This window comes from Anarhichas minor, unplaced genomic scaffold (assembly GCF_050575085.1).
Source record: "Anarhichas minor isolate MPS153535 unplaced genomic scaffold, ASM5057508v1 ptg000051l, whole genome shotgun sequence".
NCBI lineage: Eukaryota > Metazoa > Chordata > Actinopteri > Perciformes > Anarhichadidae > Anarhichas > Anarhichas minor.
Genome location: NW_027466497.1, coordinates 7,511,995 through 7,524,743, shown reverse-complemented (window position 1 = coordinate 7,524,743; position 12,749 = coordinate 7,511,995). Strand labels below are relative to the sequence as shown.

The 12,749-nt window shown below is 41.7% G+C and overlaps 2 gene segments (V, D, J or C); both read right to left on the bottom strand.

The window, feature by feature from the left end:
• Positions 1 to 3,352: 3,352 nt before the first annotated feature.
• LOC142972133 (Ig kappa-b4 chain C region-like) lies at positions 3,353 to 4,353 on the bottom strand. The segment is given in 1 exon segment: positions 3,353 to 4,353. A coding segment is annotated over 1 exon segment (264 nt).
• Positions 4,354 to 11,968: 7,615 nt separating this feature from the next.
• LOC142972070 (Ig kappa-b4 chain C region-like) lies at positions 11,969 to 12,516 on the bottom strand. The segment is given in 1 exon segment: positions 11,969 to 12,516. A coding segment is annotated over 1 exon segment (312 nt).
• Between the last annotated feature and the right edge of the window lie 233 nt (positions 12,517 to 12,749).

Here is a 12,749-nt window from a genome sequence, read left to right as displayed (position 1 = left end):
AGCTCTGATCATAGCAGGACAGATGTAGAGGAGATCATGCAGGACAAACTCACAGCTTCGCTTCCAATGGCTTCCTTTCATCCTTTAAAACCAGCTAAACACTGTTAGGCTGCATCGAGACAATTATCAGATGTGACGTGAACATAATCCCTTTAGTTCTTCTAAAAATCATCACCTAAAGTTATGAAATATTGGTGATCTGACCCAGTGATCAACCCAGTCTCCTGTGATCTCATGGATCATTTCCACACACACAGACTGTGTTGTCATCGCTTTCATTCAAACATTTTGTTGAATCAATTCTCTTTCATATGACGCTGATGATATCCCGCTTTCTATTTCTAATCTATTTTCTTTAATGTATTCAGATATTTTAAAAAATGAAACCAATTAAGTTAAATTCTTACAACACATGAGTCATAATCAAGAGCAGACTCCAGTGGTGTGAGACGATGTAGTTGTTTTCCATCACAATGCTTTTAATGATGTGTCGTTACCAAAGTTAATTCATAACAAAACAAACCTGAAACAACCATGGAGAACATGTTCCCCTTAAAGTATGAAGAAGTGAATATAAAATAAGGATATTGTTGTAATTATTACAGTTTTTCTCGATTGCTAAGTCACATTTCTTGAAATGGTCACCCATTTTCTCAAAACTGTAAACACAAAACCTCATCTTCAAGCACTATTTACAAAACCTCTGAATCCTCTTGCAAAATGAAACTTTCGCCTCAAAACAGTTTTACCTGTGCTCAAAATCAAACACTGCTCTCAAATCATAAACAAAGTGATCAAAATAATATACACTATCAAGCAGTCATTAAACAATACACCAATAAATATAAAACACATTGTTCAAAACATATAGTTCTCAGGGAGAAGTAGATTTTTAATCTCAAAACAAATTTCATATCAACGAAAACATGTTCTATTACAGTATCTCAAAATTGATCAGAAATTACTACTGTGCTTTGCTCTTTGCAATTTCTTTTGTTCTTCCTCCTCCTTGTACCCCTATTTTTACAGTACTGTACCCTGCGTCTCACAAACGTGTCCTTTGTCTCTGTGATACTGTAATTCTTGTTCTTTGTTGATATGAACCTGCAACCAGTCAAAATCTATTGAGCAGTCAGTACTGTTACTGTAACAAATAGAAAGCACGATGTTCAAGGCCATACAATTTGTTTATTGTACATTATACAGCCTACAATGCACTGTAGGCCTACTACAGTATACAATACTACAGTAAAAGGGACAAAAATCAAAGGAGTCAACATGTCATCAATGTGCTTCTTCTTGTCTTTGGGCTGGGTCAGGCCAGAGCACTTCGTCGACATCACAAGCAATATTTTCTCTCCTGAGGCAACGGGGGAAGAAGCCTCTTGTGTGCCGTATCCAGCCCTGACATGATTCCTCACCTATATCACCACAGGCTAATTCCATGGCTTGCAGCAGATTTACTCTGGTGTAGGGTTGTCTATCATACACTTTCCATCTCCATGAGGAGAAAAACTCCTCAATCGCATTCAGGAAAGGCGAGTATGGAGGGAGGTACAAGGTCATAAACTGACCATTGATGTTAAACCATTCCCTTACCTGAGCAGCTCGGTGGAAACTGACATTGTCCAGCACTATCACATTGGTGGGAATGGGATTCTCATTTAGCTCTTGACCCTGCTGCTCAAATAAAATATCTCTTAGATTGGCCAGAAATCTTAGAAGATGCTGGGTGTTATATGGCCCGAGTGTAACATGGTGATGTAGAACACCGTGGTTGCTGATAGCAGCACAGATTGTGACATTGCCACCTCGTTGACCAGGGACTTCAACAATGGCCCGCTGTCCAATCACGTTTCGGCCTCTCCTTCTCCTCTTTGTTAGATTGAAGCCTGCTTCATCGACAAAGATTAACTCATGGGGTCTGTCCAAGGATTCCAAGTCAAATATTGTCTGTGTAGGAATACAATATAATGTATGTAGAATTTAGTAAGTTGTACAGAGACAGTGCTATATTGTAGAGTTCAATTAGGCCTACTGTATGCACTTCTGATTCACATACATTGTATGTACTGAAGAGTAATGTCATTCACATAGTATGTGGCAGTACTGTAGACAATCTGGATTACAGTAAATGTGTCTGAATGTACACTTACTTGCACATACTGAGCTCGCAGTTCTTTCACCCTTGGTGAGTTGTGCTCAAAAGGTACTCTGTATACTTGTTTCATTCGTATCCTGTTACGATGGAGGACACGGTCAATTGTGGAAATGCTCACACTGTCGATTCCCTGGAAGTGTGTGTTGTCTTGTATCACTCGTTCCTGGATTTCTCTGAGTCGTATTAAATCATCTTGAAGGACCATGCCCACTATAACGGTCTCTTGCTCCTGAGTGAATATAGCTCTCCTTCCACCTGCATGTGGCAGCCTTACAGTTCTACAAAAAGTAGATGTGCAGTTACAAAACATATTCATGCAGTACAATACATACAGTGATGAACTTTACAAATGTCTATTGAAACAGCTGCATATAGTGTAGTACAGTAAATTTGCAATTACAAAAATACAGTAGCATACTGTACCTGTTCTCTTCTCTGAATGTCCTCACTATGGCGGACACAGAAAATCGGCTCAAATTGGGGTGCACTCTAAGTCCTGCTTCCCTCATTGTCAGTCTGTGGACTATAACATGGTCTATGACTGTTGCTCGAATTTCATCAGATATTTCCACTCTTTGTCTTCCTCTTCCTATTCGTCCTCCTCTTCCTCTTTCTTGCCCTCCTCCTCTTCCTCCTCGTCGCCCACCTCACATACGTACTTGCCCTCGTCCTCGTCCTCTCACATTGTTTCTTCTATCCATTCTCAGACTTTCTCCTTCCCACCTTCAACCACCTGTTTGCTCTCTAAACTGGCTTATATTGGTTGTATCACATCATTTGATACAAGTGAAATCAATTTTGAGTGATTGTGTTTAATCAATGACATGTGTTCTCTATTTGTATTTGATTGTTGCCACTTGTGTTTACCAGTATGGATGACATGTGCATTAGAGTGCAGAATGTGTTTTGAGACTGAGAATGTGTTTAGAGTTTTGCTGAAAAGTCTAAGTGAGATCTGCAAATTGTGTTTTACCAAGTGAAATAGTTTAAGGTATTGACAACAGACTGCACAATTAGCTAAACGAGTTCAGGCAACTGAGAACTTTGTTCAGCCAATGGGTTTTAGTGTTTTAGCAATTGAGAAAAACTGTAAGGCTTCATCCTTTATTGTGATTAGTATTCCTGATATAAAATATATGTCACAGAAATAAGTCATGTCTGCTCTATTAATAAAGAGCACAAAGACATTACTATTTGATGACATTTTTATTGTTTTGAACAATTAAAACAAACAATAATACAAAAAGCAAGAAACCATTATGTTGAAACATTTAATGAGGAACAGAGAGAGAGAGAGAGAGAGAGAGAGAGAGAGAGAGAGAGAGTTACAGACTGAGATCAGTATCAGAGTGAAACCAGCAGCAGAGTCCCAGTGAGTCAGGTCAGGACTGGGAACACTGGTCTCTCCTCAGTGTCTCTGAGAGCGGAGTCTGGGAGCCCTGGGTGGCCTCACAGGTCACAGAGCCCACCTTCCTCCACTGGTCTGCAGGGAGCCTCAGGGTGCTGCTCCAGCTGTAGTGGCCGTCCTTCTCCAGCACCCCGGGGCTCCTGCTCTCCTCCCAGCTGCTGCTGCTGCTGCTGCTGCTGCCGTCCACCTTCCAGGCCAGACTCCAGTCTGAGGGGAAGCCCTTGTTGGCCAGGCACATGAGCGTGGCCTTCCCCTGCTGCAGCTCCTCACTGGAGGGGGGCAGCACCGTCAGGGTGGGAGGGACATCACCTAGGAGACACCAATCAGCTTAGAGGACAGGGACCACACAGCTGTCAATCAAACACCAGACACGTGGACACCTTCACTGTGAGAGAGTTGATTTCCTCCTTTAAGGAGTTTCTGTCAGATGTTCTTTCTGCTCCACCAGTCACTCACTCACACATTGTTTCACTTCCCTTTAAGAAGCCTCTCATGCATATCAGCACAGAGAGAGTCATCATACAGAATGAGCTGAAATATATCAAACTACACTGGAGATAAAACATCAATATGTGGACAAATATTAAATCTTTATCATCAGAAACCTTAACTAAACATTACTTATAAATATTTAGTGGAAACATTTACAAGTACAGAAAATGAAGTGACTACAATCAAACGTTCTTCATGTGGATGTCAGTCATCAATAAAAACTGTTCAAAGATTTTCAAATTTGGAAACAATATTTGACACAATGAAGAAGTTTTGCACATTTTCAAATATCTTTATCTTCAATTAGATCAATTCAGTTTGAATCATTCTGATTCTGAATTAGTTTAAAAACAGTTTTAATTGAGGTTGAAATTAACCAAAACTTTTTAAACATTTGTAGAAGTTTTATCTGTTTTACATTTCCAGCTGTTTAAGTTCCAGTAGGAGAGGAATGAGTAAATACATGTTTAGTAAAGCTGCTCTGAGTTAGTCTCCATGATAAAGGAGCAGAAATAAACACATGAATCCTAAAAGTGTACGATTAAAACAAGATGTATTCATCTGCCTCAAACATCCAAAAACTACATTTAAAACATTACTTTAGAATAATTAGTTTAGTATTATTGTGCAGAAACTTACTTCCAACATCCAGTCTGGTTCCTCCACCAAAAGTCCACCACAGTGATACAAAGTCATTGAGCCGCCGTACAAAAACCTCTCACTGTAGAGAGACACGCTCTCTGACTCTGACACCAACAAACTCAACAAACACATTCACAGTTTACACATTGCATTTAATAAATGGTTGAATTACTAAAAACGGATTCAGAAATGATACATATGTATTTAACAATTTATTTTAGAAATGTTAGACATCTATGAGCAATATTAACTTGACTTTCACCAAAATCAATTGATGATTGATCAAGATATTCCTGAAGAAAAACTCTCCAACAAATCCTGACAAATGTAAATAATTATCATAAACTCATGTTTATTTTATACTATAATAAATTAAAAACACTATTTGTGTTTAAATCCGTCCCACAGTGATGTTGATGTGTGTTGTAGTGAATTAGGGAGATTTTACAAAACATTCCAGAAGAAAATGTTTCCATCAAACTCAAAGCAAAGACTCTTATAAATGAGCACTGACACATTCCTGATCAATACTCTGATGAAGTGATTGATCCATTGATAAACAGCATCATCACAGTAATCCAAGTCCCTGTTGGAGTCAGTCAGAGCATTTCCATAGAGAGCCACTTTGCATCAGCAGCACCATGCTCCAGTGCTCTGGGAGAGTTTATAGTCCTGAGAGTTGAACACTGGATGACTGACAGCTGTCCTTCATCACAGCAGAAGACACAGAAATCCTCCTCATCACAAACATGACTTTGATCTGCGTCCTCATCTGGACTCTCCTCTGCTGCTGCTTCACAGGTAAAGTCCAGAGAATCAAACTCCTCTCCTCTATCAACATCCGTCCCTCTGAAATGAAGCCGACTAAACCGTGACGCTGCTTTATGTGTTTGTCTCTGTGTCCTCAGAGTCCAGAGGCCAGGTCACAGTGACTCAGCCTGGAGCAGTGAGCTCTGCTGTGGGAGGCTCCGTCTCCATCACATGTAGAACCAGTCAGAAGGTTTATGCTTCGGGCAGCACTAACCTTTTAGCCTGGTACCAACACAGAGATGGAGAAACTCCTAAACTGCTCATTTACTATGCTAGCACTCTACAATCAGGGATTTCAGGTCGTTTTACAGGCAGTGGATCAAACTCTGACTTCACTCTGACCATCAGTGGAGTCCAGACTGAAGATGCAGCAGTTTACTACTGTCAGAGTGCACATCAGATCAGCAGTCAGTGGGTGTTCACACAGTGAAAAAGCGTCGTACAAAAACCTCCCTCAGTTAGAATGAACAGAAACTGAACTGACTGCTGCAGCTGGAAGCTACTGCAGAGACTGATACACTTCACTGAAGACACACACACACACACACACACACACACACACACACACACACACACACACACACACACACACACATGATGTACATTTCCATCAAGAGGATTCAGTATTTCACTATTGTTGCTGTAACCATTAATGAACATTTATCACAAGAAGTTAAATGACATAAAATAATCTTGGTGTTCATCAAATTACTCTTTCCACCACAGCTTTTCATCATCCATTCATATCCTGTTATAGTCACATGTTCTCATCTGATTTACCAAAGAATCAAGAAAAGCCAACCTGAAAACATTCATATTTTCTTCCTATATCTGTATATGAAACGTATGCAAAGACACAATTACTCTGACATGAAACTCAAAAACCCAACAAATACATTGAGATTAATATTCATTCTTCACCTTGAAAACATCAAATCAATCTCTTCTCAACGTCCATCCACTAACTGTTGTTGAGCCTTCAGTCACATCCTCAGCAGACGGAGTCGCTCAGTTGTCATTGAAATGTAGATTTTTAAATTCCCAACAGGAAAACTACTGAATGGACTTTGTGCTGAAATAGTTTTAATTGTAAAGCTTCGACTTTCAACCTCAACTTTTCAGTCAACGTGGACGAGAAGTTGTTAAAGTGCAGCATGAAGATCTTCAGAGAACTCACATCTACATGAACGTGAGTGAAACAAATCTGTCCAACTGGAATAGACGGTGGGCTGAAGGTGTTTTAGTGTTGGAGATCGATCTCCATCGATAGAGTAAACTATATTCATGTTTGATATTAAATTATATCATGAAGTCCAATGAAATGTGTTGGCAGATCTGGTTTATCATATAATTTAACAAGTTTATATTTGAAGTTTGATCAGGAAGTTCACGGGACAGCTCCACTTTCTGAACCAATCAGATTGTTGATTTTAAAATCATTGAAAATACGAACCAATCACATACGGCTTTAATAGAACGTCTCTCGCTGAGGATGAATCATTTAAAAACTTAAAGCAGAGAGGAGCCTTCGGTCCACCGTCTAGACCTGAAGATGACTTCCATGTTTTCTGGTTCTGTCCACACGTCCAAAACCTCTAGTTGAGTTTCTCTAACAAACTATCTGAGCTCCTCAACCTCAGCCTTCCTTAAAGCCTCATCACAGCTTTACTTGGTGAAATCTCCACATTACAAACACATAAACATGTCAAACCCACATTAATATTGATATCAGTCATCACTGTCCAAAGAGATCATATTACCAAACTGGAAAGACGGAACAAAACTGTCCTCAAGTCACTGGATCAGTTTACTACCAGACCATTCAATGTCCTCCACATGTAGATATGTAAATGTGTAGATCAAATTTACTTGAGAAGATGACTTTTCTTCACCTCTATCTTTAACAGCATATTTATCGACATAACAAAAGACTTTTTAAACATGAAGATGAATTATCTCCACTTGACTTTGCATTTCATAATGAACACTTTGCATCTTTTTTGTCAGAAAGTAATCAAGAAAAGCTTCATATGTAGCACCGTTTTAGCCCAGACTACATTTGACCTTTTTATTAAAATATAATGTTAGGATTTGGAGAACAGGTAGCAGGATCAGGACCCAACACAGATACAGATGAGGAGGAAGATGGAACAATTCAATGCTTTGTTTGAAATGGCTTACAGGCATGGTCTGCTGTTTAACAGTCTCTGTTGCTTAGGAAGGTTCCTAATTAAGTGAAATAAACCTGAATTATCTAAGTGGCAGCCATGATAAAAGCAGGTCTAAATCTCTAAATACTAAGGAACTGTGCTTCAATGTTTCCTTTCTCATGTCCCTGAGCATAGAAAACACTGGACCGTCATGATTTACCAAAGGAAAAGAGATAATAACATCCAACAATTCCACTACGGCAGCAACATTTACCAAAATGCACCATTCAGCCGTCAATAACATCATCTGTTACTGTTGAATTGCACATTATGCATTAATAGAAAACATCCCTTTAGGAGGAGGGATTCTATTTTGGACAAGAATCCTGAGTTGAATTCTACAACATTCAGATTTGTCACTCTACACATTTTTAATGTTTCATTAATAAAGTTGTTTAAAAACTAAATATGAATCCACTGTAGCAGAGTGAAGGTGCAGTTGGATTTTATTTGCACCGTGGTTGTTTTTTCAACTCTTTCAATAACTTTGTGACATTTTCCATCAAAGGAAAAGTGGTTTAGAATAAATATAGGACGTCAATTCGTTTTACTATTCAGCTGCTGCTATGGAGTCCAAAAGGAAGGAAAGAAACAGCAGGTGGGAAACAGGCAGCAAAACTCCAAACGAATGATACAACAAAGACAAGGAACAAAGAAACTGGGCTGGTATGAACAGTGAATGACTGATGGGGAAGTGGGAACAGGTGAGCAGGAGGTCTGGTGGGTGCAGGGCTAACGAGGGGTCAAACTAATCAGGGCGGGGCCGATAATCAAAACTGGCGGGAAAAAATACAAAGGCAGGAAGTGAAGTGATCTGAAACGGTAGGAGAGGTGGAATACTACACATGGATGACATGAATGAATCAAAGGAAGAACATGGAGCATGGCAGATTATGACATGTAAAAGCAAAACACATCAAATACAGACACAATGTAAGAATGCACCAAAAGAAGGAAGGTCCCTCTTAACATGTGTCTTTAGCTGCTTTCTACCACAACTTCCTCAAATCTTTAATAATAATAATAATAATACATTTTATTTATATAGCGCTTTTCATAAAACTCAAAGACACTTTACATTAAAATCATCATATATAAAGCAATACACTAAAAACATAAAATACACAATAGTGGTCACACATTAAAAGCAGTTTTGAACAGGTGGGTTTTGATCTGTGATTTGAATATGGAAAGTTCAGTGCAGTCTCGGATGTGTTTGGGGAGAGAGTTCCAGAGGGAGGGGGCAGATATGGAGAAGGCTCTGTCACCCCATGTCCGGTGCTTGGTCCTGAGTGGAAGAGACAGGAGGTTGGTATCAGAGGAGCGGAGCCGACGGGATGGAGTGTGGTGGTGAAGCAGGTCGGTGAGGTAGGAGGGGGCCTGATTGTGGAGGGCTTTATGAGTGAGGAGAAGGATTTTGTATTGGATCCGTTGTGGGACGGGGAGCCAGTGGAGGTTCTGAAGAACAGGGGTGATGTGGTCGCGGGAGCGGGTGTGGGTGAGCAGGCGAGCAGCAGAGTTCTGGATGTACTGGAGTTTATTTAGGATTTTGGATGATGTGCCGTGGAGAATGCTGTTGCAGTAGTCAATTCTTGAGGTGATGAAGGCGTGGATCAGAGTTTCAGCAGCAGATGAGGAGAGTGATGGGCGGAGACGGGCTATGTTTTTTAAGTGAAAAAAGGCAGTTCTGGTGATTTGTTTGACGTGGTGTTCAAAGGAGAGGTTGCTGTCGAACATGACTCCAAGGTTGCGGATATGTGGGGAGGGAGACAGAGTGGAGTTGTCGATGGTGAGGCAGAAGTTGTTACTGGTTTTGGTGAGGGATTTGGGACCGATGATGATCATGTCAGATTTATCACAGTTCAGTTTGAGGAAGTTGGTTTGCATCCATGATTTAATGTCAGTGAGGCAGCTGGTGAGAGTGGAGTGAGTAGCAGTGGTAATGGCCTTTGTGGAGATGTAGAGCTGGACATCATCGGCGTAGCAGTGAAAGTGAAGACCATGTTGACGGATGATGTTACCAAGAGGGAGCAAGTAGAGGATGAACAGAAGAGGACCAAGCACCGAACCCTGGGGGACGCCTTGAGACAGAGGAGCAGTGGAGGAGGTGCAGTTGTTGATACTGATGAACTGTTGTCTGTTTGTGAGATATGATTTAATCCAGGAGAGAGCAGTTCCAGTGATGTTGAGGGAGGATTCGAGGCGGGAGAGAAGGATGTTGTGGTTGATGGTGTCAAAAGCTGCAGTGAGGTCGAGGAGGATGAGAATGTTGAGGTGACCAGCGTCGGAGGAGAGGAGGAGGTCGTTGGTGACTTTGAGCAGGGCTGTTTCAGTGCTGTGCTGTGAACGGAAACCGGATTGAAATGGCTCGAACAGATCGTTGGAGATGAGGTGGGCTTTGAGTTGTGTGGCGACAATGCGTTCCAGTATTTTTGACAGAAAGGGAAGATTGGAAATGGGACGGAAATTGCTCATGGTGTCAGGGTCAAGTCCAGGTTTTTTGAGGATGGGGGTGACAGCAGCCAGTTTAAGTGTGTGGGTCAAGTCCAGGTTTTTTGAGGATGGGGGTGACAGCAGCCAGTGACAGAGACAGTCCTTGACCAGATTAGATGGTATGGGATCCAGGATGCAGGTGGGGCTTCTCATTCCAGTTGTGAAGTTAGGCATCTCCAATGGGGACACAAGGGAGAACTGAGAAAGGGGCTGAGGGGTGGAGGAGGGGGGGGCAGGTGGAGAGATGGAAAAGGCGGGGGAGGTGTTCAGGTTGCTGTAAATGGTGTCAATTTTTGTTTGAAAAAATGAAAGAAAAGAGTTGCATTTGTTCACTGTGAAGGATGTGGAGGTGTTGTCCTTGGGTTTGAGAAGCTTGTTTATTGTGGAGAAGAGAGCCTTTGGGTTAGAGGAGCCAGACTGTATGAGGTGTGAGTAGTAGGTGGACCGGGCTGAAATGAGAGCGTCTTTGTATTGTTGAAGGTAGTCGGAGAGGGCTTGGAGATGGACTGTTAAACCGGAGTCTTTCAAGCTGGCGCTTTCGAGATTTCATCTGGTGGAGTTCAGGAGTGTACCAGGGAGCCGAGTGTGTGAATGAGACAGTTTTGGTTTTCATGGGAGCCAGTTGATCAAGACAGGAGGAGAGTGTGTCATTGTAGTAGTTTACAAGATCGGAGGGATTATCAGACAGCGGGGCAGGGGAGGCAGACATGGTACTGGCAAGAGAGGCTGAAAGAGTTGTGGGGGAGATAGATTTGAGATTTCTGAAGGATATGGTGCGCTTCATTTTTGGCATGGGGATAGGGATGTCAATGTCCATGGTGATAGCCAGGTGGTCAGAGATGTTGAGGTTGAGGCTGGAGAGTTGCGGTATTGTGAAACCAGTGGAGCAGACCAGATCCAGGATGTGACCTCGGCTGTGGGTGGGGAAGTTGATATGTTGTGTGAAGTTGAAGCATTGTAGTAGTTCCAGGAAATCTTTAGTCTAACACTTCCACAGTTTTGAAGCCAGAGCCACAAAGGCACCTTTAAGCCTTTAGTGATGGAAACACAACAAGCTCTGATCATAGCAGGACAGATGTAGAGGAGATCATGCAGGACAAACTCACAGCTTCACTTCCAATGGCTTCCTTTCATCCTTTAAAACCAGCTAAACACTGTTAGGCTGCATCGAGACAATTATCAGATGTGACGTGAACATAATCCCTTTAGTTCTTCTAAAAATCATCACCTAAAGTTATGAAATATTGGTCATCTGACCCAGTGATCAACCCAGTCTCCTGTGATCTCATGGATCATTTCCACACACACAGACTGTGTTGTCATCGCTTTCATTCAAACATTTTGTTGAATCAATTCTCTTTCATATGACGCTGATGATATCCCGCTTTCTATTTCTAATCTATTTTCTTTAATGTATTCAGATATTTAAAAAAATGAAAGCAATTAAGTTAAATTCTTACAACACGAGTCATAATCAAGAGCAGACTCCAGTGGTGTGAGACGATGTAGTTGTTTTCCATCACAATGCTTTTAATGATGTGTCGTTACCAAAGTTAATTCATAACAAAACAAACCTGAAACAACCATGGAGAACATGTTCCCCTTAAAGTATGAAGAAGTGAATATAAAATAAGGATATTGTTGTAATTATTAAGGCTTCATCCTTTATTGTGATTAGTATTCCTGATATAAAATATATGTCACAGAAATAAGTCATGTCTGGTCTATTAATAAAGAGCACAAAGACATTACTATTTGATGACATTTTTATTGTTTTGAACAATTAAAACAAACAATAATACAAAGAGCAAGAAATCATTATGTTGAAACATTTAATGAGGAACAGAGAGAAAGAGAGAGAGAGAGAGAGAGAGAGAGAGAGAGAGAGAGAGAGAGAGAGAGAGAGAGAGTTACAGACTGAGATCAGTATCAGAGTGAAACCAGCAGCAGAGTCCCAGTGAGTCAGGTCAGGACTGGGAACACTGGTCTCTCCTCAGTGTCTCTGAGAGCGGAGTCTGGGAGCCCTGGGTGGCCTCACAGGTCACAGAGCCCACCTTCCTCCACTGGTCTGCAGGGAGCCTCAGGGTGCTGCTCCAGCTGTAGTGGCCGTCCTTCTCCAGCACCCCGGGGCTCCTGCTCTCCTCCCAGCTGCTGCTGCTGCTGCTGCTGCTGCCGTCCACCTTCCAGGCCAGACTCCAGTCTGAGGGGAAGCCCTTGTTGGCCAGGCACATGAGCGTGGCCTTCCCCTGCTGCAGCTCCTCACTGGAGGGGGGCAGCATCGTCAGGGTGGGAGGGACATCACCTAGGAGACACCAATCAGCTTAGAGGACAGGGATCACACAGCTGTCAATCAAGCACCAGACACGTGGACACCTTCACTGTGAGAGAGTTGATTTCCTCCTTGAAGGAGTTTCTGTCAGATGTTCTTTCTGCTCCACCAGTCACTCACTCACACATTGTTTCACTTCCCTTTAAGAAGCCTCTCATGCATATCAGCACAGAGAGAGTCATCATACAGAATGAGCTGAAATAT